Source organism: Lagopus muta, chromosome 10 (genome assembly GCF_023343835.1).
Source record: "Lagopus muta isolate bLagMut1 chromosome 10, bLagMut1 primary, whole genome shotgun sequence".
Lineage (NCBI taxonomy): Eukaryota > Metazoa > Chordata > Aves > Galliformes > Phasianidae > Lagopus > Lagopus muta.
Genome location: NC_064442.1, coordinates 18,463,708 through 18,488,838, shown reverse-complemented (window position 1 = coordinate 18,488,838; position 25,131 = coordinate 18,463,708). Strand labels below are relative to the sequence as shown.

General features: G+C 41.2%; 1 protein-coding gene across 3 annotated transcripts in view; it reads left to right on the top strand.

Annotated features, from left to right (window-relative positions):
* NEO1 (neogenin 1) overlaps positions 1 to 25,131 on the top strand; it is a 178,940-nt gene that overhangs the window by 71,036 nt on the left and 82,773 nt on the right. For all 3 annotated transcript variants that reach the window (XM_048956121.1, XM_048956119.1, XM_048956120.1), the window contains exons 4-5: positions 893 to 1,046; positions 9,121 to 9,257. In XM_048956121.1, the coding sequence (XP_048812078.1) occupies positions 893 to 1,046; positions 9,121 to 9,257 (291 nt within the window). The remainder of the gene's footprint in view (positions 1 to 892; positions 1,047 to 9,120; positions 9,258 to 25,131) is intronic.

The window sequence follows — 25,131 nt, the reverse complement described above, 5'->3', positions numbered from 1 at the left end:
TTGCTGGTTGGTCTTTATTGGTGAATAAGTTTCATTTCTTACAGTCACAATGGCTTATTCCTGTAGTAAAAGACTGAGTAAATAAGCATTTTGCTTTTGCTTGCTTTTAATGGATGTGAGAAGAGAATAAGAAAAGAAACAAAACTTGCCCAAATCAAAGCCAATTCAAAACTCTTTCACCATTACAAGGATGGAAAATGGTGGTATATTTTGTTTTAGGATAAAGTTTATAGTACTTCAGCATGAAAATTGGCTAGTTTGTTGGTGCTTTAGCTTGGGATTCTCTTTCTACTTCAGTAATTCTATTTTCCAGTGCCTATCAGGAGATCTTCAGACAGCCACCTGGAAAGTCAGGCTGCGCATGGTCTAGTCCAGGTGCTTTCTGTAGAGCATCTTCCTGGGTTGAAAGCAAGATGAAGGTAGTCCATGCCGATTATAGTGAGTTTGTATCCATTTTAAGGACTCACAGCCTTCATCCCCAGAGCAGGAAGTTTTTGTTGCACGTAGAGCCTTACCAACGGGCCTTGCAGCGTGGGTGATTGCCAGAGCTTGGCTGGGCAAAGTCAGACCTCTCTCATTACTAAATGTTGACTAGCTGGTGAGATTTTTGGTTTCAGGCATTCAGTATTTAGCTAAAATTGTGTCCCAAGGAGAGCCTGAGGAGTCAGAATCCCAACAGTGGTCAGTCCATTGTCTGGAGGGAAAGACAAAGAGCTTTTCGTGTGGGAGGCTTGGGAGGGCAGCGAAGTTTCTGTAGGTAAGAGGCTTCAGTCTTGCGAAGAGGCAGGGAAGAGGTCAAACGTTTCATTTGTTGTTTTTGTTTTCTTAAATTGTGATCATTTTCTGATTCTGTGTCTTATAACTTTGTTGCCATTTACAAAACCTTTTGCAGATCCAGAAGAGCCCCAGAGCTTGGTCTTCGTGAGGCAGCCGTCTTCACTTACGAAAGTTACTGGGCAAAACGTGGTGTTTCCATGTGTTGCTGGAGGATTTCCAACTCCGTATGTCAGATGGACAAAAAATGGAGAAGAGCTAATCACAGAAGAGTGAGTAATGGCTAATATATACACATGTATGCCATAGCAGGAATGTAGAAACTGAGCCAGAATCGTGATTTTGTTTTAGTGCATAATTTGCTTTCTACTTAATTTTAAACCAGCAAAACAGATGCAAGTTTTCAAGTGCTGAGGAGTTTTTGGGCTGAGTGCTATGACAAAGTATTTTGTGAGACTTGTAGAACAGTGTCACGGTACTTACTTTACAGATATCTGAAAGCAAGGAATCTTATTTGAAGCAGGAAGGTTATTAAGAATAAATTACTTTTAGATTGCCATTGGAGTCAGAGAAGCAATTACAGGGGATGAGGACACGGCAGAAAATCCAAGGTGTCTTCATCATGGCATATTATTTCCGTGGAGATACACGTACTCACATTACTCTTTCTGTGATGAGATGTCCACTGTGCATCTTCCTTTTTTCTTAAGAACTTACTCTTAAGTGTTGAAAGCAGAATCTCATAATTTCACATTAAAACAGACTATTACAGTTAGTTGCTATTTACAAGAAGAGTGTAGGCTTGCAAGATTGCATTAAGTGAAAACTACTACGTATGATCACTGCTTTGTGTATTCATTCAAAACTACATGGGCAAAAAAATATACACATTTAAAAAGCAGAGTAAATCCTACCAAGAGGGAGAAAATGACAAGCAGGTAGTTGGATGCTCTCTGTCATCTGAAGATGGTGGTGAGATTGATGTAAAAGCAAGTGAGCCATGAGGATGTGGCATGGCTACGCCAGGAAGAAGCTCAAGGAATGTACAGGTCGTTACATAGCACCAGAGGCAGCAATATACATCTTTTTTTTGTCAACTCTTAAATTAGAAAATGTAGAGGCTTGTAATTTGAGCAGTGTTTATCTGGAAAATGCAAGCTGCTGTGAGTAATGGCGAATGGTTCTAATATTTCTGAGAAATTGAATCGATGTCAATCTGGTGGCACATGATTTTATTTGATTCATTTTTGTAAATATAAGAAATCATTTCCATAGAAAGGATGGTTCCCACTCATTAGAATTGCACAATTGAATGTGATGAAATGTCAGAGTAAGTATGCCTGGTAAGATCTTAATTTGTTTTTCTCGTGACATAACATCATTTTATATATATCCTTAGAAATGCTTGCTGCCTTCCCCCTCCGCTGCCCGTCCTTCTGTAGGTTGTGGCACATTCAATGCACAAGGAAGCTGAAACTCACAAACTGAAGAGCTCTCCTTTTATTTTCTTCTCAGTTCTTTGACTTAGAACCAAAACTTTCAAATCCCACTGTGGATACAGCTGTAATTCCCTGAGGAGTTTTTCTCTGTGGATGGTTGTGGTAACCTCAGAGGCTTTCCCAAGTGCTTAATTTCCTTTCGAAACTTAGTGAGGAATGTTACAACTTATGAGCAGAGGTGCAACATTGGTAAATGCATTTGAAGCTAAATTATGCCCAATTTGAGTCAAGCATGACGTGGCTTTTCAGAATATTTAGCATTAGCTTTTAGCATTGCGTCTCTTGTTGTAAGCATGGTTTCCAGTTGACATTCGCTGCTGGTAAAAATCCCTCTATAAGCCATGCACCAAGTTCTTGGTATGGGTGGTCAAGATCTTTCACAGCATCCTCCCATCCCCACACGGATGCTGTCTGATAAGGCAGAAGCAGGAGCAACAAGAGCAGCAATTCCTCAAACACAGTTTTACTAAACACTTGTCTGCTCCTGTAACAACTGAGCTGCACAAACTCCCTGACAAGCCCCAGTCACAGACCTGCAGCATGCTCCATCAGCGAGTTAATGTGTCTCACAGGGAAAGCCTCTCACTCAGCTGAGAAGATGCAGGTGCCTGTGTGTTTTCAGAACCTGTTGGGTGCCGCATCCTCTGGATCTGTGTTCATTAGGCATGAAAAGACAAGGAAAGATTCCTCTTTAATTTGAAGCAGGTGTTTCTCTTCTGTTCAAGATTGGTACAGAAAGGAGTAAGGAAGAGTTCTGAACACTGAAAACTACAGTGGATTTAGCTGATCTGTGCTGCAGAGCCTTTCTGGTCTGCCCGAACATGAGTGAGTGAAGCTGCCTTGCTTTGCTGGTGTTAGAGAGCTATAGGAAGAAGCATGCTTCCAAGTTCATTAGGAGTTTCTGCACAGCCTGATCACAGAGCCTGCTACTTGTGCTTCTGGCTCATCACAGGAGTGATTCAAATGGCGGCCAGCAAGAGTTCTTGAACTGCATTTTCCTTGATGGCTGTCCTGTTAATAGTTTGAATAGAGGAACTGAAAAAGCTTTTGAAGTACCAATAAAGATTTATTTTTGTTGGAGTGAAGCCTGTAGTTAGACTGGGTGCCTTAACTTGTTAGCATATTCTGTTAATTTAGTAACAAATCATATTTAATTTGCGTTAAAGCCCCTTTTATGTAAACAAAGTTTTTCTTATAAACATGTATCTTCTTTATCCTAAGGAGGAAAAAAAAAAAAGACCTTTCTCATGTGAACAGGCTTCAAAGCACCTTCTGCCTTCCAGAAGCTCTTAAATAATCTTTTGTCTATACACACACAATAGAGACATAAATGTACATGTGTACATTTACGTTTGTACACATGCCTGTGAAATCAAGAAACAAAACTCAGCATGGTTAGGTAGCTTCCTATATTTTTTTTCTTTTTTATTCCTTGGTAAATAGGTTAGGAACAACACTGTGTTTGGTACTTTAGTCTTTCAGCTGTGGCAATTCAGGTAATATAAAACTAAGCATTTTATCACAAAGCTGTAGTTGTAACGAGAATCTGTGCAGAAACTTGTGTTCTAAGGAAAACAGATTGTCATAAAGGATTCACAATGCTTTTGACTTTTGGAAGTAAATATCCAAGACCAGAAAAAAGGAAGGTGTTTAATTTTGATGGAGTATCTGCCAAAGACTGCAGCAAGATTTATGTTAATGGACAAATATGAATAAACTTTAATGATGGCAGTGTTGACACTCACTCAGACAGGCAGCCTATAATGTGATGTATTGTGAAACCAGTTCACTGTGATAAAATATTTTCCAAAGTAAGTTGAGTGAGAAGGAAGGAAGCATTGAGTGTTGGATGAAAAGTAGATATATTTAATGCAATGCCAACAGTTTGTATTGTCGTAAAACTATGAGGAGTCCTCCCAGAATGTGTTAATGGAAAGATTTTAAGGAAATGAGTGATGGTTGGGCTGCTGACTTTCTGGTAACTCATTGCTTAACCCAGAGAAGTCCATGAGAGACTGAACTGGCCAAGAGGTGGGGAAGGCTGTCTTTAGAAGCTGAAGGGACTCTAAGTGCTTTACACCATTGTGTCGTTGCTGTTTGATGCTTTGGAGAAGGAGGATACGTCACCATACAGAGCCTTGGTCTGTTCCTTCAAGGTCTGTGCATTCAGAATTTTAGACATAAAAATTGCTAGATATCACATTGAAAATTCCTAATGACCTGTCATTGGGAAAGCAAACTTGAACACAGAAAGTTCCATACCATCGTGCAGAAGAACTTCTTTATGGTAAGGGTGGTGGAGCACTGGATCAGGTCCTTCTGTGGAGATACTCAAGATCCATCTGGGCACCCATCTGTGTGACCTGTTGTAGGGAGCTGCTTTAGCAGGGGGTTGGACTCAGTGATCTCTTGAGGGCCCTTCCATCCCCCACAATTCGGAGACCCTGTGAGAGCTTTCCACTGAATTGATTTACTAGCCGTGTCAATAAACTTGAGATGGAAGACTTTTTTGCAAAACTGCATGGTGAGAAAGAGGAAGAAAAGGTTGAACCCCATTCAATGTAAATGTATGGTGCTGGTCCTTACAGCTCCAAAGTGGAGATTCAAAACATGGAGCAACCCCCTGGACTCAGACCAAAGCAGATGAAATCAACCCTGCTGTGAATTTGCATGGCTATAAACTTATTATACAGAGGGTGTTTAGTTTAGGATTGGCATATATAATGCACACCTGCTCTGTCATACATATGCAGCCATTTCAACGTGGATTCTACTTTTTCAGCTGTATTTCCCCTGTAAACTCAGAACAAGTAGTGTCTCTGCCAGAAGGAGGCTGTCTTTACAGGAAGCTCTTCATTTATTTGTTTATTTTTAAATAGGTGCAATCCTCTACATTGCCATCTTAATCTGATACCAAAGGCTGTAGAGGAGGTGTTGGATGAAGTCTTGGATTTTGCCAACTCTCTGACCTTTTTGTCTAAGGGTCCTGCTGTGTCAGTCTGTTGCTTAGTAAGTGCAGGAGGGATTCTGTGCTTTCATAATGCTGAGGTTGGGAAGTGAGGTTTTTCTGCAGTGGTTACTGAGGTGATTTTCACGTTCTGGGATATGACTGCTGACTTTCAAATATTCCAGTGCTTTTCTGCTTGGAAGCCTTTGCACAGTGTGTGGATTTGCTTTCTGCAAGTGTGTGCTTGAACAGCACATCTTACTCAACTCAGTTTATATCTGGACGTATATATGGCACGAAATACAGATCACAAGAAATGTTTATTAAAAGAAAAAGCTACCATAAATGAGGTGGCAGATCTGAAAACAAACAATTGGAAGGACCCAGGGCAACGTTATATTTTATTAAGGCTGTTGAAATACAGCAAATGTTAGGGCTGCTCAGCTTAGCTAAATGTTCTAAGCAAACGAAGTGCCTGCAGAAAGCTGTAACCTTGTTGTATAGTTAATCATTCCTAAAGTAAGGAAGTGGCAAAGCAAGGGTTGCACGTGCAGCATTAATTCCAGGCTGTTGTTCTATGTGTTACAGTCTTCAGTGGTGTGAACACATTTCTTCCTCAAGACTCTACATGAATGTGTGATTTTTCTTATTTATTTTTTTAATAATTGTTTGCCAGGAGCTCCGAGTGATTTGTTCTGAGCGAATTACATTTGCTCAACTCGGCGAAGGTTAAACACAGCAGAGTAATTATGGAGATTTTTCCGGTGGTAGATCCCACAAAATAATCTAATTCCCTGTCTAATTTTATCAGCTGTACTTCACCGTGATTGCAAAGAGATTGTGAGATGTTTTGGGCACGGTATTTTATAAAGGAGAAAAAAGCCCAAACCTCAGGCTATAACTGACTGCAGTGTTTTAATAAAGCCTTTCCATATTGCGTGATAATGAAATGCCGAATTCACGCACTGTTCTCGTATCCAGAGTAGCTCAAGGAATTGTGTATTACAGAAGTGTGTAACGTCGTGACTGAAGGCTGTATGGAGTACATACAGCAGGCTTGGATTTCATTTTGCTCTTCCTTGATATTTGAATGATCTCTCGTTGTTTTTAATGTCACTTCAAGTTACGTTATGCTTCTGTATGGAGCCGACTCTTTGTCTCTGGCATCAGAAATCTGATTGCTTCAGCCTTTTGTGGAAGTGCCTCACCATCCTGCAAAATTAAGACTTGAGTATTGTTTTTACTTTATTACAAGAGCAGTTTTGCTTTAAGCCTGGAAATATGCCACCTCATAATGCATGCTAATGCATGCAAATGGAGTCATCAAGTAGTCTGACAATTTTTTCTTCCGTGTTTTTAACAGCAGTGAACCTGGATCCCATATTGGTAGACTGAACAGTCTCTTAGGTTTTCTTGATGAAAATAATCAAGTGGAATATTTTCTTTTAAAAGCTTGTCTGAAGGTGGCTGGGAGCTCTATAGCCTTATTTCTTGCCAGAGGAGAGCACATGTTGAGGAAAGCTTAGAAGCTTTTCCAGTAGATGTGCAGGGATGCTAATTTAGGTATTGTACTGCTCAGCTTCGTTATGGTGCAGAATCTTGGAAAACTGGTTCTCTGAAGTAGAAACTTTTTGTTTTGGTCAAGTGCAACACTTAGTGGGTCGTGCAAACACCACTTGAAGCAAGCAGTGCTGATTGAGATCCTTGAGAAAGTATTTTGTTGCCTAACGTGACAACTTCTAGCAATTTTTAATTATTTTAGTAACATCTTAATTGCTGGTTGATCTATAATGGCTCATTAGTCTGTTGTCTCACTATACATGTCACTGCACTTGTTGGAGGTTGGCTGTGAGGAGAGTCGGCACTGCAGAGGCACTGTGTGACCCAGCTGCTGTCGTTAGGTTGCTTTTAGCGCAGCCTTGGCCTGTCTAGCACTGTTTCCAAAATTAAGCTGTAGTGGTATTTTCTGTTCATCTTAATGACAATTGCAAAGCCCGGCTGCGTTTCTGGTCTCTCAATGTCCAGGTGCAGACAGAGCTTCAAGAATTGGGGAGAACATCATTTTCTGAAACTGCAGGTGAACAGATTTGCCTTGCAGTCATTGCAGGCTGAGGCTCTTGGGTTCGCTTTCATTGCATGTGCTAATTGCAGGAGGTCAGTGTGGTTTGATTCTAGTGAATGTACCTGGGCAGATTCAATAAACAAAGGCAGTGATAGAAGGGAGAGAGGGAAGGTGCTACCAGCCTGACAGCTTCTCTGCACAGCTCCTTTGTACAGATTTTTCTTGCTCAAGGTAGTTAAGGAGGATTTTTCGCTGTCTTCAATTACCTCTAAAGCACTTATTTTTCCTACGTACGAATCCCTCCTCTGGCCCATGATAAGCAGCTTCTGCCTCTTTCTGGCTGCAGCAACAAAAACAAATGGATCTAAATAGATACCATCTCCTTACTTTCTGTCCTTGAGCGGCTCCAAAACTAGTTTCATGGCGGTGTTCCTGCTGTTTTCCTCATAGCTAGGACCTGCTGGCAGTGCCATCCACGTGTTCTTCAGACATTCCTCTTCTAAGCTCCTGATTTGTTTTTTTTTGAACTCGAATTCCCTAAAATTCTTGAAGAACAAACTTTCTGAAGTCCTTTCAAACACTTGGCCCTTCTCCTCCTGTTCTTAGGTGATGGAAGTGACATCCCTTGCCTTTTGGTGTGCCCAAATAGGAAATCTTCATGGGCACTTTGGAGGCTCTTAAGGAAGAGTGAAGGAACACTTAATTCCAATAAGGATTTTTTTTCTTTGGTTTTAAAATTTAGCGTATCAGAACTTGGATCAACAAATTAAAGTAGTGTCGTAAATCAGTATTAGAGTGACTCGAAAGCTTTTGTGTCCTGATGCTTTAGCTTACTGAATGGATGAGAGCGTTGGTTCTAGTAAGATAACTGTAGCATAACATTTGGAGTCAAGGAAGCAGTTGAGTTGATATTTGGGCATTGGCTGCTCTGCAGAGACCAAAAATGTCAACTGTGGCCATGTGCTATGCAATGAATATCCTCAGATAACTCCATTTAACTCCATTCCCTCACATTGCAAAAAAAATTGTTTTCCAATGCTGGAGAGGAAACCATTAAATAGATTTTCTCTGTTTTCAGCTGCAAATAAGAACGATTTTGGATCAGGATTCAGTCACGATGTGTTGTCTCGTCTCTGCTTTCTAACGGTGTTTTATTGAAGAGTGATGAAAGATTTTGGGAATGGTCTTGGGCAAATTCAGATCGCAGAAAGGAATGCGTTGGTTGCAGTGGGAGAACAACGTGGCTGAAGGCTGCATGAGAAGCATGTGGTTTGTGAGAGCTGGGCTGCATGCTTTGTCCTGCATCCCTTAGGAGTCACACAGGGATAGATTCTGTATTGGAACTTAGTCAGCTTGTTGGATTTGTCATAATTTTTTTTTAAAACTTGTATTTTATTCTGAATTCTTCTCAATCCCCAAGGTGGGTATTGCTGTACAAAACCTCAGTTGCTGTACGCTGTACAGTGTGCATTTCTGTTCCTTGAGTCGTGCAGGTGTAACTCTGGCAAGCAGTAAGTCTGGCAACTCTTTCCAAGCAGTAAGTCTGCAAAGCATTTTTTATGATGTGATTGTTACTTTCTTTTCTCTTAAATTCTAGTTGCTCCCCTGTGATTGTGGAATGGATATAGTTGAACTTGGTTTAAAATCTGATGCCATAGCACGGAGTGCAACCGTGCAGTTAAATCTCATCTCTCTGAAAATGCTGTGTGTAAATGGCACCCAGAAACATTGTATCTACTCAGCCATTTCAGACAGAGGACTTGTACGTGCTTCTCTGTGGATGCTCTGTGTAAATCCTTTTGCCCATCACTTTCCCACTCTTGTCTTGTTCTGCACAGCTCCGAGAGGTTTGCGCTGCGTGCGGGGGGCAGCCTGCTCATCACTGATGTTACAGAGGAGGATGTTGGGACCTACAGCTGCATAGCAGAGAACGAGAACGAGACGATTGAAGCTCAGGCAGAGCTTGCAGTACAAGGTAGGAAGAATGGTTAATTTTCAGGGAGTGGATCTCCCGACTACTGTTCCTAAGGGCTTTATTTCTTATTTTCATGTTTTATCATTTCATAGAAATTCAAATGAGGGATTTGCTTATGTCACATGCATCTTGTACGGTTAAAAGCTGCTGTGTATCTTCATGCAATATGAAATGTGCTCGATGCGATATGCTCCAATAAAGAGGGAAAACGTCACAGCGTGCAGCTAATCATGTCTGAAAGTCTACCTGTAAAACTATTTGGGGTCTTCTACAAAAGGACATTACAGAAAGTATTTTTTTAAATTCTAAATATCCTGCTGCTTTCAAGGCAGAGATAATTATTTTGTAAGTCCTGGTTTTATTTTGTGTGTGTAATTGTCTTGCTTACTGATGGAAGCTGTTTTAAATAGAAGTAGCAGTGAATTGTTGATAATGCTGATTTAAAAACCTTTCATGTCACATGTGCAAATAAGGTTTTTTCCTTAATTGGAGCTTTATCTTGATTTAAGGTATTTCAGCTACCATTTAATTGTCACCTTGGTGACAACGTGCAGTATCCTTGTAAGAGCTCAGTCGACTTGTTTTACAGGGGATTATGGCCCAAGCAAGTTTGTCTTAAAAACAAGTCTTGAAGGGATTAAAGATATAAAAATAATCATGGAACAACGTCTAAGGAAGGCTTATCTATAGATAAAACCTTTTGTGGCAGAAATAAGATGTATTTCATATTCTAATAGTGTGAAATGTAATGCAAAGGCATGCTCTTAGTAGAGTTCCTACTCTGCTCTCAACAGTGCATCAAAGCTTAAGAAATGTTACCATTTGTGGTATATTTACTGAATTTTTTGCATGTTTTACCTGGTGTCCAGGAAGAGGGCTGTGTTTCTGGTGTAGAACTGAGGAAGGTTAGACTGGGAGACAAAAAGCATGTAAATGAAGAAGCAGCGAGCTTTTAGAAGAAGTTGGCCATTACTGAGCAGCTGAAGCTGAGCAGCTGAAGTCCCTCTTAGGGGGGCAGAGTATAACATAAGGCTTTCATTGGTATCTGTAGCATGCTTATCTCAGAATCACAGAATGGCCAGGGTTGGAAGGGACCTCAAGGATCATGAATCTCCAACCCCCTGCCACATGCAGGGCCACCAACCTCCACGTTTAATGCTAAACCAGGCTGCCCAGGGCCCCATCCAACCTGGCCCTGAACACCTCCAAGGATGGGGCATCCACAACCTCTCTGGGCAGCTGTTCCAGCACCTCACCACTCTCTTTCATTATCCTGTAGCTGTATTTCATGCTGTCCAGTTCTGTGCAAATCAAAACGTGACCAAGGTGCTGCACTTGCTGATGAGGGAGCACTCTCCTGAGCACACATTGTGCTCTCTCTGCATTCTTAACCCCTGTTCCCCTTAACTTTGGCTTCACCTTGTGTTTTTCTGCCGACTGCTTTGGGGACTGGCTTCCTGAGCATCTCTTCAGCCTCACATAGGCTGCTGGTGCAGAGGCATTTTATTTAGCTCTGCCCTTTGCTAAAGCTTGGGGAAGTCTATTTGGTGAGGGCTGTCAAAGTGCAGCATTGCCCTAATTTGACTTGAAGAGTTTTGAAAGCCAGCAAATTCAGGTCATGCAGCAAACACCATTTTTCTTATCTCAGTTTTTGGGCTGGAAGAATGCAGATAGGCACTGTCTTAAATACTTAAGGGCTTGATGATTCATTGCACTTTATGATAGTTTAATGCAACTCGTAGTGTGCTGTTTAATTCAGTTCCAAATTATCTATTTTATGGCATTGGCTTTCAGTTTTATGGGCAGTGGCAGAAATTAATATTATTAATGGTATGATACAATTAAGCAAAGAAAATCAAAGATAACGCTGAGATTATAGTCTTAATGTAGACTATACAGCCAGGTCACTTGGGGATGAGAGTGGTCTTGAGATCACTCTTAGCTACTTAGCTAAACTAATGTGATTTCTTTTTTCCACTGCAACAATTTAGAATATGTTCTGCCAATTCTTTTATGCTGTTTTTTTTTTTTCTTTTTTTTTTTTTTTGTACATCTGGCACACAAAAAAAATCTTTTAATGCCTCAGAATTAAAATATATTGAAGATTATACAGATGCATTTTGGAAGTTGGATTTCTGGTTTTATTTCTTAGTTCTAATCTCACTTAATTCCACTTTCCTTGGAGAGGTCACTAGAGTGTAATTGTATTTCTCCCTTACTATAATTTGCTGAAGGATTTGAGTAACTGTTACCTGATCGTTGTATCATTTTCTTCTAGAATGGAAAAATCGTCTTCTACCACCTACTAATGACATGATTTTGCTTCATTTAGGCTTATTCTGTCACTCTTAGGGATAAGGCTGACAGGAATTCATACAAAAAATCCAGGCTTTTGGTATTTGATCCTTTTCTCATCTATTTTTCTGCATCTTTTGAAGCATGTGGCTTGTTTTTGGGGGAGATTTCAGAAGCATACTAGTATTACTTTGCTACTGCAGTCAATCTTTTCTTTTTTTTCCTCTTAATATTTCACAGTGGCAATTCAGTGAGTCATTTGTAAATCTCTACGTAAGTGTGGCATTATTTGACAGCATTAGGACGGCTGGAGTGAACTGGCATTTGCTTTGGTGACTCTCAACTGAGGTTAGAAACAACCCATTTTATCTAGAAGGAAGCCTAAATGGTGCGTGCAGTAAAGAGCACTCACTAATTATTGCTTTGTTCCAAGACCAACTTTTCTCCATCCCTTAATAAGGATACAAAGGCCTGAAAGGTCACATGCTTAATTCCACCATGCAACCCCAGCAGCAGCAAGCTGCCCTGCATCTCTGCTGTAAACTGCTGCTGTGCATCCTCGCTCTTCCAGGGCTGTAAGGACACAGTCACTGCCCTTTGTTGTTTTTGGGTAGGGTACCTTGATGCATCTCACATGTGAGTGTGTGGTGCGCTCAGCTAGAAAGGAATAGGTAAATTCAGCTGTTCTTCCCAAGGTAGATGAGAGATAACTGAAGGCAGCTTATTTATAACTGCATAAAAATATATCAAGTGCGCAGCCCTCCAAGGTAATGTCTTTCTGTTAAATTTGGAACTGTTTTGAATTCAGCTAAATGTTACCTTCGTGTGGCAAAACTTAGTCAGTTCACGTTGCTGACACTGAAGGATGCCATCTGTTTCACATCCTTGGAGGCAGTCTTTTGAACAGGCTATTCTGTGTAATTTAGAGGGGGAAAAAAAAGGTGTTAGAGGGAGTCTCATATTGCCCAGATACTTGGTATTAAAAAAATATGTGGTTTAGGTTCTTAATGTATATTGTGGACTGAATCTGGAAAAGTCTGGCTTTGACTGGAAAGGATTACACCAATTAATTGGAAGGGTTTTAAGGGTTGAGGAGTGTTCTAAGAATTTGTTTTCTCTGTCCTCTTATCTACAAAATGTATCTGGGAGCTGGAGTTAGGAGTTCAGAACACTAAAACCCAAAGTATGTCCTGGAAGATGATGGGTTTTAGTCTAATTTCTACTAACTGCATGGAATGAATTCAGTCCGTACTGCTGTGTGACACAAGCTGTTCCCCAATGAAGGTGGGCTCCATCTCTACTTCCCTCCTCCCCAAGACCCTTCAGTCATCTGCAGGCTCAGCTGCCTTTCGTGTGCCCTAGGGCACCTCTGTTAACTTAAACAGACGTTTCTGAGCGATTTGAGTTGATCAGTTCATTTTGACTGAAGCGGGTTAGGGAGCACTTGGCTGTGGAGCTCAGTGGTGGATCAGATAGGTGATTTTCAGGAGTTTTACTTGAAAGGAGGAAGATGTGCCTCAAAGCAGACTCACAATGCTGCTCTGCTCCAAATAGCTGCAGCAAATAGGGTTGTGGTTACACGTATGCAAATCGAGATTTCACGTCGTGCACCACGCTGTAGACTTCATGTTCAGGGGGTGCTTTGAAGCTGGAAGAACACATTAAATGTCCTGAGGTTGAGGTGATGTCTGTGGTCGAGATGATCCTAACTCCTCAAGTTTAGCATTGCTGAATCCCATCCGTGTTTGAGACGTCGTTAGGGCAAAACGTGCAACAGGTAAGATGTGTGTGGCGCTCCGTTCTTGCTCATTTTACTTAATCTTTGGTGCAAAATGTCTTGGGCCCAGTACCTTGCAGATCCCATTGCCAGGTGAGGTTGTTTCCCATTCAGGAGGCAGTAACTCAGTGTCTGAAAGGCTTTGGTACCAACTCCTGTTTCAGTTGTTGACAGCGCTCTTCCCCTTCCTGTCAGCAGGAGGAGTGGTACTGGGACCCGATTTATTGATGACACGTGAGTTGAGAGAGCTGGAAAAATGTGTTTTGTGCTCACCGGTAATGAAAGAATCTGTAGCATTTCCCTCAGATAAGGGTGGGAAGTGTTGAAAGGGAAGCTGGGGAAACAAGCGGTAAATGTATTGAAATGCAGTCGGCTGGCTTCTGTTCTGCCTGAAACCTGCGGCCTGCAGAGCCGTGGCTGTAAATACTGAGGAGGTTAGAAGTTCATTCTTCATCTGAGAAATATTTCACGTTTATTACAGTGTCCAGAGCCCCTGGGATTTCTGCACATAGCGTGGCGCGGGTTAGATCACTGTGCGAGCTTCCTGCCGCCCGTCTTGGTGCTTGTGTTGTAGGTAATGAGCTCAGAGGGAGTTCTCTCTCTGTGCTGAAATATTTACTGCTGCTAATACTGAACCACAAAATAATAAAGCAAACAAACAAAAAAAGATTCCATTTTCATTTTTTTTCCTTAGAAAATTGATACAGCGGGGATGAGGTCTTCAGAATAAATAGCTTTGTACTTCCCACTTGTCTGAGGTTTAGAATTGCTCTTTTTTTTATCTGTATTGTTACCTTTCGGTGATGTTTGCAGTTGCAGAAAGCTGGCTCTTGGGTCCTCTAGGGCAGCATGCAGTGTCTGATAACGCATCTTAATTACCGTAAATTAAACGCCTCACTGTGTCGATGTACCCAAATTAAAGATCATAGTGAGTAGTTATTTTAGGTGTTTTTAGTGGTACATTGGAAGTTGCACATGGCAGCGTTCTGATCACCACCTCAGATGTTCTCCCGGAGCAACTAAATGGGGGAAAATAGCAAATACAGAAGGATTTTGATAAATTTTGTGCTTTGAAAGGAAATGCTTGCAATATTTTCAGTGCAGCTTCAAAGCTTTATGCTAATGAAGGATCCTTATTCTAGCCAAAAAACCCTCATATGTGACGGTGCTTTTCTTGCGGTGTACAAATGGCCTTTTTTGTGCTTGCAGTGCAAGTGCCGGGTAGCAATTTAGATAATGAAAGAGATCCAAATAAAGTCTGTATTTTGTCTAGCCAGTAGGCTTTAAATTATTAAGCAGTGACACGCATTTGAACAGGTTGTTATTTCAGCTACACTGGTTGGTGGTTGGGACTGTACCAGGAGAACGTTGCTGGTGGTGTGGCATACCTTATTGCTCTGTCACTTAAACAACACCCGAGGTGGGGAAAATCAGTTTCTACATTTGGAGCAAGGCTTGGTGCACCCAAAAGATGGATTAAAGTTGTAATTGTGATGGGTAAAGTTAAAGTTGGAGATCTTGTGTTTGCAGCTTTTCTTTGCCTCCTATGGAGAGCCTTTATAGTGTTCTGGTAGAGTCTGTGTGTCCAAGAGCACCAATCGCATCCTGAGCCCAGTAATCACACGTGAGATCTGTAGATGATTGTGCTTTGGCCAAAATACCTTTTGTGCTGTTTTCAAGTCTGTTTGTGACAAATGAAGGCCAATGGTGTTCTGAGGTGCATTAAAAAAAGCATGGCCAGCAGGTCGAGAGAGGTGATCCTGCCCTCTACTCTGTCCTTGTGAGGCCATGTTTAGAATACTGTGCCCAGTTCTGGGCTCCCCAGTTCCAAGAAGACAGAGAGCTCCTAGAAAGAGTCCACTGTAGAGCCACAAAGATGATAAAGGGCCTGGAGCATTTTCTTAATGAGGAAAAGCTGAGTAACCTGGGTCTGTTCAGCCAGGGGAGAAAAAGGTTGGGGGGAGATCTGATAAATATTTGTGAATATGTGAAGGGAGGTGGGAGGCAAATGGGTGAGGGCAGGCTCTTCTTGGCTGTGTGCAGTGACAGGACAAGGAGCAGCAGCCTAGAGCTTGAACGCAGGGAGCTGTGCAGTGCCATGCAGAAGAACTGCTTTATGGTCAGGGTGCTGGAGCGCTGGAACGGGCTGCCCAGAGAGGTGGTGCAGTTTCCTTCCGTGGAGATATTCAAGATCCATCTGGGCACCGACCTGTGTGACCTCTTGTAGGAGCTGCTTTAGCAGGGGCTTGGACTCAATGATCTCTTGAGATCCCTCCCAGCCCCTGTGATTCTGTGAAATCAGGTGATTTAAATCTAGACCACTCAGTATAACAGCTTTCCCTTTATCAGGTCACCATATCCTTGCATCTTTTTTTATATCATCTCACAAAATGTTTAAAAAAAAAAAAGACTGAGCTCAACTGCTGCATCACTGTCATCTGTACCAAATTGCATTGTCTTATCTACTGCTGAGGTTTCAGAGAGAGCATTCAGTCCTGGCCCTGCACTTTCCATATTTTGCACAAAGAGCAGCTTGATCCAGTGCCTGCACCTTGCTAACCAACCTGAGCTAATTGGGTTCAGGCTGGGCATGTTAAGACTCTCTTTAAAAACAAAGCAGAACAAGTATGGAAGGAAAAGTTGCAATATCTTAGACGACATTAGCCTTGTCTTCCCAGAGTACATCTGAGATCTCCTCTGCTGCAGGCGCTTTGATAAGAGTTAATGCCATCCTCCTTGGGAAACTGTAGATGTTTGAGAAGTGCATTAAATCGTGTAACAACAGAATGATACGTTGGGGTGACTCTTACTTTAGTATTAAGCTTCCATTATTACTGGAAACAGTTCTAGGGGAGAAATTCAAACCAGCACTGAAAATTGCTAAAACCTTTCTCATACCTTCTAGATTACCTTTATTGATTTCTGTTTCTAATTAAGCCCTGTGCTGTATCTTGATCATAGGCCACACTTCAATTAGAGGTTCAGAAGATGCTGTGTTAACCCTCCTGCTCTCAGAGACTCCTATCTGGGACTAACTATTCCATCTGTGCTGGTTATCTTAAAACTGTAGTAGTTGAGATGCAGCTATTAACAGTAAAGAGAGTACTTCAGCTTTGTAGATGTTATTTCTTCCATCTCAAACTGTAACACAACTTCCATTACTGATCTTTGCTCAAGTGCTACAAAGAAATGCAGTGAGTGCAGTCTAATGAGGGGAAGGTGTCCGAGCTGAACTCACTATTGCACTTCAGTGTAGTAAGTGAAGCCTTTGACAGTCCTTGCTGCTCATTTTAAGTATTGTTTCACGTTTATGGAGCTGCCTAATCTACTTGTTGATTTGATGGAAATAATATGAGTGTGGATAGTTTTCTTCAGTCATCTCTGCATGTCACTTACATTCATTCAAGGATAGTGTTAGAAAGACTTGTTCACACGTACTCAGAAATGTGCGTGGGATGGGGAGACAAAAGATTGTATGCATATTGTAAGAATTTGCTCAGGTTTTACTAGGAGATCAGATGTGCCCATTAAACTTTCACAAAAATAAAATGTTCCTTCCCTCCTGCAACAGATCATACTGTGGTGCTCTATATTGTGCTCTAACTTCTGTTGCCTACCACAGTTTGGCAGGACTCCTGGGCTCAGCAGGACCTCTGTCTCAGCTTAGAGCTGCTCATTTTCTAAATCATACTCTGCATTCAGTGAGCTGTTGTATTTTTATTTTATACAACAGAAACAACTACTTTAACATTACTGATGCAGTGATATTGACTTTGCGAGGTGCCCAGATATAGACAAAATGTTATGGAGATGGCCCAGAGCACCCCTACTCATCTGTCCAGTTCTCACCACTTGTTGGAGGCATATGATGCTGAGGCTTGTTAGAGAAAGCTTGCCACAATTCTTAATAGGGACATAACAATTTTATTTCTTTAATCCTGTTTCCAAAAATGACGAGTGAACTTTGCTTGGACTTTGAAGGAGGGAGGTACAAGGTGATCACCTTGCAGCAGCCCAAGTGCTTAAGGTTTGGGGATGTTGCTGCAGAACAGGGAAAAGCTGGGGTTGGGGCAGCTGCCCCATGGTGTGCCTTTGAACAGAGCCTAACAGGATGATCTCTGAAACCCGACAAAGGTTGCAAATGTGCTTCACAAAGAGGTACACCATTCTCCCATGAAGCACCCACAGGCTGAGGAGCTGCTGTGGAGGCTTCACAGACAAGCCACTCAGACAAGCCACATCATTCTTTTGTTTAAGATGTTGTGCAGCAGAGCTGCCAATGTGGTGTGTTCAGCTGGCAGAGCACAACACCCACCTGCTGACAGCGAGGGCCAGGAACTGGAAATGGGCGTACCATCCCTGTGAGCTGCTGGCACAGGATGTAAGAGACAGTGCTCGTAAACCTGAAATGAATCCCACTCTTTGATCATGCTTGACTGGGAATGTCATGCCCCCGTTGCAGCCAGAAACGTCAGCTTGCAGCACGTGCTCTTCCCAGCAGTGCTGATTTCCTGCTACCAGGCAGGAAAGACCATGGATGTGGCAGTTCTGTTTTTGGGAATGAGCTCTCAGGAGCAGCCCAATGGTGGTAACGTGGTGATGCAAGTGAAGCCAGAACGATCTCTAGGTAATGTTAATAATAATAATGTAGCAAGGTAGGCTTTTTTTATTCAAGAGTGTCTTCTCTGAGTAACTGACAACCATTAATTATGAGGCTTTTCTGCAAGAAACATCTGTAACTCATTAAACAACTTGATTGCATGTAGAAAAAATTTCTTTGTGTTATGTAGGTGCATTACAGTTATCAAACAGACTGTCAGGGGAGGTGGGAGGTAATGCCTTAGAACTGCCCATGCAGTGAACATGAGGTATGCCGTGAACTTTAAAAGAAGAAAAGCTTTGTGATTCATCTTATTTATATATATATATGGAGGGAGAGAGAAAATAGCATTAAGAAAGCCAAAACCAAATTATCAATAACCCATACAATTTGCACAAATGGCTTTCCTTGTTCTAAATGTTCTTGAGTAATCCTTGGGGATAATGAAAATGTTACTAAATTAAGCAGCAGTGGCTTGAATATCTACAGTGTAGAAACTGATATTGAACTAAGGGAATTGTAAAAGCTGTTCTCTCTTTCAGCTAGAATTTCTAATAAATTAAGATGATATTAATGGGGGTCTGAACCAGCTGCTGCTTTATGGAAAGAAATACCTTCCCTACAGAATGGTTTTTAAAAAGTAAATAAGGTTGTTCTCATTACTTTTCTTGGCCTAGGCTGCCAGTTACAAAGATGTACATTTTTGTCCAAGTTTTATATTTGTTTTCTCTTCTTCCAACTCGAGATGTATTTCAGTGAAGAACTGCAAAATTAGTCACCTGTTTATCTGAAGACCTCTCTTCAGGCAATCTTCAAGACCAGGCTGCAGGACAGAGGGTAAAACAAAAAAAAAAACCAACACCCAAAATGTGACACACATTCATCCAGCTTTAAACTGGTCATATGCTTTTGGTACAGCCCTTGGGTGTACTGCAGTGCTTTTTCAGGGCAACAGAGCACTACTGAGGTAAGAGAAACATGCATAGAGGGGTGACTAAAGGTAGAGCAGTACAGATGTTCTTAGACATGAATGCATGATCTTCTTAAGGCATTTCTCTCTCAAAGACACTGTTAACCTTATCATTAATTAACTGTTTGTGCATAGAGCAGGTATCCTTATTCCTTGTCTGTTATTGGGTGAAGACGTAGGCACATGCCTGGTTACCAGGGTTATAAGTATGAATTGAGATGCTGTCTGTCTGTCAGCTCCGTGGGGATCCGCACTTGGAAACCCCAGGTGTGAGGCTGAGGAAGCATGGGATCCTGTCCACGTTTAGTGCACAGTGACACATTCACTGCTCTGTCCATCCTTTTCCCAGGTTCGCTTTAACATAAATGAGATTTTTTATGTTAATGGTGGAAATACCTCATAGTGGCAGTTGTTTGGAAAGAACTTAGGACCAGAGGGAATGGCTTTAGGACCAGAGGGAATGGCTTCAAGCTACGGCAGGGGAGATTCAGGCTGGACATGAGGAAGTATTACTTTTCAGAAAGGGTGGTCAGGCACTGGAATGGATGCCCAGGGAGGTGGTGGAGTCACCGAGCCTGGGGGTGTTCAAGGAAAGGCTGGATGTTGTGTTGAGGGACATGGTTTAGTGGGAGCTATTGGGAATAGGTGAACGGTTGGACTGGATGAGTTTTGAGGTCTTTTCCAACCTTGGAGATTCTATGATTCTATGATTCTATAATCCTTTTCTCTCTTTCTTGAATCAGCCCTGGCTTGTTGCATAAATGCAACAAAATACCATTACATTTGGTTCTGGTTTAAGAAATGCTATGTCTGCATGAGCAGTACTTAAGGAGTGCTGCTTATACTAAAGAAGCCATGTGTGCCTTACATGTGTCTGCTATGCTAGCAAAGATGCTTTCTTCAGACTCCAGAAGGAAAAAAAGAAGCTAAGAAAGGTGTGGTTGCATCAAAAACCTACAGCCAGGGCTCCTACCCCACAGATGGCACCTCTGAGGCAGCATGAATGCTGACACAATCTCTCGTGTTGGTCTTACCTTCAATAAAAGTGGGATTTACCTGCTGTAAGACCTACCAACTTGACCTTGGTGTCAGTTGCACAGTGATGAGGAATGGAGCACTATTTAAAAATGGGGATGCAGGCAGTCCTGCATTAGCCAATATTCTGCTCCCTAGTTTTCAGCAACTATGCAATGACTGCCTTTTTGCATTAAAATATCTCTCTGAAATAATATTCTTGAGCATTTTTCTTGTAATTCTGAGAAGACATGCAGTTAAGCCTGCTATCTGTATTTTCTCCTACCAGTTTCATCTTGTTTCTGGATAAAGTGCTGTCCTTTATATTGCTTGGAACAGCAGGATTTAGTTCCACGCGTGGCCTTGCCATGCATGACATGCACAAACACATATTCACACTGCATGAAGCATGCCACTGTGTTCCTTGTGACTTAGACAAGAGGATTAATGAATATTGAATGCACAACTGACTCAATACTATAACAGATGTAAGTCTGCTATGGTGATGTGAGAAAGGTAAGGCACTGTGTAGCCCAGCTTTTGTTCCTAGTGCTTTTGAATACATGCTAAAGACTGAAGGTTGCAGGAGGTATGAAATACAGTATAGGCTTTGTTTTGTTTTTATTCCCTATGAAAAAGACGTGACGTTTAAAATTTCAATTAAAAGTGAAAGATGAAAGATTCAGTAGTAATTTTTAAATCACAAGTGTGAAAGATTTCCAAAGAGTTTAAATGTGTGAACTAAGAAGCTCATTAAAATGCCTTCTTCCTCTAAGTGAGAACTCTTTTTATAGAAATCATGCCCTAAATGGCAAGTATTTTTTGTCTGTGTATCAGGGTCATCCTTCCACATTTAATTGCTTGAATCAAGCTTTAAGCTTGATTCTTGAATTTGTAGGTTGCAATTGTGGGTTTTTTTTTTGCCATTCCAAAAGACATTTCTGCAATGTTTTTGCACCCCCAAAATTTGTGATGAAATCTGCGGGTTATTCTGAAATAGAAATGCTGCATAACTGAGCAAATCTCTAGGGAGAGACCATAACGTTAAGTAGATGCATGCTTTCTTTTAAGTTAAATTTTCATGATAGTTAAGCTGGCTCTCATACCACAGGATAATTTATTTCTCTAATGGGAGCTAGATGCTACACTTACTTAGATGCCTTATTATAAAAACCAGAGCCCTTGGAAGCCCTTGCTAGGGAAGTATATGCCAAAGTTACAAAGATGAAACAATTCACAAATTTGTGAAGGACGTGTGTTATCAGTGTTAACTTATTCCCTTAACAGTCTTGTAGTTAATGAGTTTCTCTTCATGATGAGAATAATTTAGAACAAAAACACCGTGGAGTTTTAGTTTATCCTATAAACAGAACTTGATAATGGAACTAAAGAAACGAAGGTAAGCACGGTGTGTTGCACAAGGTGCAAGGAGCTTTGAGGCAGGTGTGATTTCTGCCCTTTGGTGACACTTGGGAGGCTCTGTCTTTGGAAGGATGTTGGAAGGGAGGCTGTCAGGTGGTGTGAACAGGATGCAAAATGGCATGTAAAGGAAACTGGGAGTGCAGCAACCTCATTAATGGTTACCTAATGGCAGGGGAAGATTTTTATATTGGCTGTTTTTTCTAACCAGACTGGACTCTCCTGTAAGGAGTGAACGATGCAGTTGTATTTGCAAGCCTGCATGCTGTCTTTCGAGAACCTGAGGGCAGCAACAAAGCAAAAAGACTAGAAGTGCAGTTTAAAATGTCAGCCTTCTCTTTTGAGGTGGGTTCAGCAGTTCACAGCTTCTGAGAGTTCAGTAATGCTGCTAAGCATACATTTTCAGTAAAATCAGATGTTTTACCAGAAGTTGTGTGTGCGGCTTTGGGGAGAATGTTTAAAATAGCATTTTGCCATTTCACTCTCCTTTTGGGAAATCAATTTTCTTTGCCTTTTCAGTACGTGTAAAATTAATAACTTTGTTTGCTGACAGTGTCAACAACAATGTAGCTCTCAATTATGGCATTTACCTGTTGCCATTTTGCTTCCTTGAGTACAATTTGAAATGGCACATAAACCATTTCTCACTTTCCTAAGTGAGAAAGTAGCAGAAAACTAGAACACGTGGGTACTATCCTGCTGCATTCTCTTTGGTGTAGAAAATCCAGAAGGCCCAAATCATTGCACATTGAGTCACTCACTGGTTGAAGGCTGGAGAGCTCTTCCAGAGTAGTAAGTATGGAGTGGGAAGGAGGAAAAATACAACGAACACAAAATCACTGGAAGCTTTGTGGAGATGAAGAGAGAGAGGTTTTGCTGTACAAGATCAGGCTACTGAGGTTTCCTGAAATGCAGCACATCTGTCCTTGGCATTAACTGTAGATTTCCTTCCAGACATAAGCTTAATCTGAATGTTGCATGGTTATTGCTGTACTAATTTGCTTAAATTATCATTAGTGTACTTAACTGTTATAGGATTGATTGTCAGAGTTGCTAATCTCCCTCTTTTGATTGTAATTGCAATAGTTAGGCATCAACTCGGAGCACTATAAGCAAGAGAACTGAGGATTTAAATAATTTGCCAATTAACTTTTGTGAAATTTAGCTGGATTGTAAGCAAGCGCGATGGAATTGAAGAAATACAGATTTTGTAATGCTGCTTAGGTGGATTCCATTAGCTCTTCTATATTGTAATACTGTTCATAAAGCTCTGCCATCAACCTCGTAATGATACGGTAATGTTAAATCGGGAGTTTGAGCACTTGAAAAAATATTGTGACTTCTGATCTCTTCTGATCTCTTTGCAGCTCTCAGCCTTGGTTTCTTTAGTTTCATAGTGGATTTTAATTGTTGGTTATTGTTTTCCAAGTAGAAGTGCAGAAGAATGATGGTTATGAAGTTGATTGGTGTCTTTGCTATTTGCCTGGTCTCACTCAGCTGCTTTATCTGTGATAAAGTGGTTTCTGTTTAATACATTGAAATGAGAATAATCCAGATTTTACATCACTTCTTCCTAATTTATGAACAATAACTGCTGTGTATCAGTATTATGATTGCTCTGCAGTCTTCTGTTCCTGATTGCTAGGAGGGATTGTTTTCTGAAACACGCAATTTACAAAATCTGTTTGAGTAAGAATTGCATCTCAGATTCTGTGATTTCTTGAGGAATCCAACACTTAGTGGACTTTATTTTGTTAAAGAACTTGACTCTGAGGTATGTGCTTTGCCCCAGTTCCTTTTGCTTCCTGTGAGATGCTGTAACTGAAACAGCAATGGCTTTTGTACTGGGTACAGTTTCAAGATAAGCAAACTGCAAATGCAGGCTTTTGGCAAATTCCTAATTGTGCTTTGAAATCATGCAGATTTTTTTCTGCTTCTGTCAGTTTCTTCCTTTCAGATTGCAGAAATTAATCCAAGGACTTGGTTATTTTGGCTTAGGTTTACACTGAGCAGGCTGAGCTTACTGGGGGACTTCCTGCAAGCCACAGCCCTCTTGGCTAACCTTCTGCTAAGGGAGGAATGCACTGTGGCATGCAGCTTGGCTTCCCTGGGTTCACATAGAGCTGCCACTTGAGAACTGATTCTTGCAGTGTGATGACAGTTAAGTCTGTAAATTCCGACATTAACAACACTGGAAATCTGAAAGATAATTTAGAGTTGCTATTGTGCAACTGATGATACAGTTCAAAGCTAGATTGCCTCATTAGTTCTCTTCTTGTATCTGGACGTGGTTAAATTGTTAGGAACTGATGTTTTACAACAAGAGCAAATTGGAACATAACATTGCGGTACAGCGTGGGGGGATGTTCCTGTTCAGTCATAGACAAATAGGAAGATGTTCTGCATCAGTCCCCTTCTAACTCCTCCCATGGCCATGATGACAATCTGTTTAAAGTCATCTCAGTGATAAAACTGTGGACAGATCAGTTTTATTATGCACACATTTTTGTGAAAGACACGAGCCCAGAAATACTTAAGTGACCACACTAGACCAATTGGCAAGCTCTTCTCTTTGTTATCTTGTTCCCCACGTTGCCCAAAAGCAGATGGCAGAGAGAGTTTAAGGAAGCTGAAAGAATATACGTGCTTCTCTTGAGCACAATCTCATTTCAGCACTGGGATTTTCTGAGCTACGTGAGGCTTCTACATTCTTTAGCAATTTCCAGTAGATTTCTTTTCTGTTGGTCTGTCCATAGCACCCAAATGTAAACGTCTGGTACCCACAGCATCCCATTGCACTGCCAAGACCAACAAGATCTTTTAGTTTCAAATCCAGTCACTGTTAACTTCAATTTCTTTTTTTTATGTTTTCTACTGCATGGGAGATTGCATGGGAGATTCTACTGCATGGAGCAATTGGCTCTTACTCCCCCACCAGAGGATGCACAATTTTTGTAGGCCTTTATTGTATCCCTTTCGTTTGTTTCTTTTTGGTCTGCAGAGTCCTAGATGTTTGCTTGTTCCTTTATATAGAAGCTATTATTGAAGTGGATTGTAATTAAGGTTATTTTGAGGGTTTGTAAATTAGAAGAGACTTTGATGTGTGGATAGGCTTGCATACATTGATCTGGAAATGAAAGCAATTGGGTAACTCTTAATTGATGTGTAAAGCAAGCGTGCTGGATTTGTCTTTGCAACCCAAAAAATGGAAAAACATAAACTTGCCATCTCTTTTTCTGACTCAAGCAGAAAAAAATTCCTGTTCCTAATGAGTGGTTGCTGTGGGGATATGCCCAGTTCCCAAAGTAGCGTGCTCTCGGAAGCTCACATTGCACTACAGCAGAGATGAGAGGAACGTGGTGGAGCAGTGAATCCAATCAATTACTATTACTGTTTGCAGACCTAGTTTGTTGTTCTCCCAAGTGATCTGTGCCAATCTGTATTCAGTAAGTAAACAGCTTAATATTTGAAGTTATCTTAAAATTGTGCTCTTTTTGGCCTCTGCCGGCTTCTCAGCCTCCTGCAGACAAATGTACTGCCCCACTGTGAAGGCTGCACAGGTAGATACTCAAAAAATGGGAAATGTCAAGGCTAAGATAGCTGGCTGTCTTTAATTCATCATCTCCTCCTTCCCCCTTGTCAAGGGGAAATTATGAAAATGCTATATGAAGTGTTCTGGGCCTGTTTCTCCCCAGCATCTTACTGCTTTGTGCAGCACACAAACTTCATAAACTGTACATCAGTACAGGTAAAAATAGTCACTATTTGATTTTTCTTCTTACTCAGGGGATAGTATCAT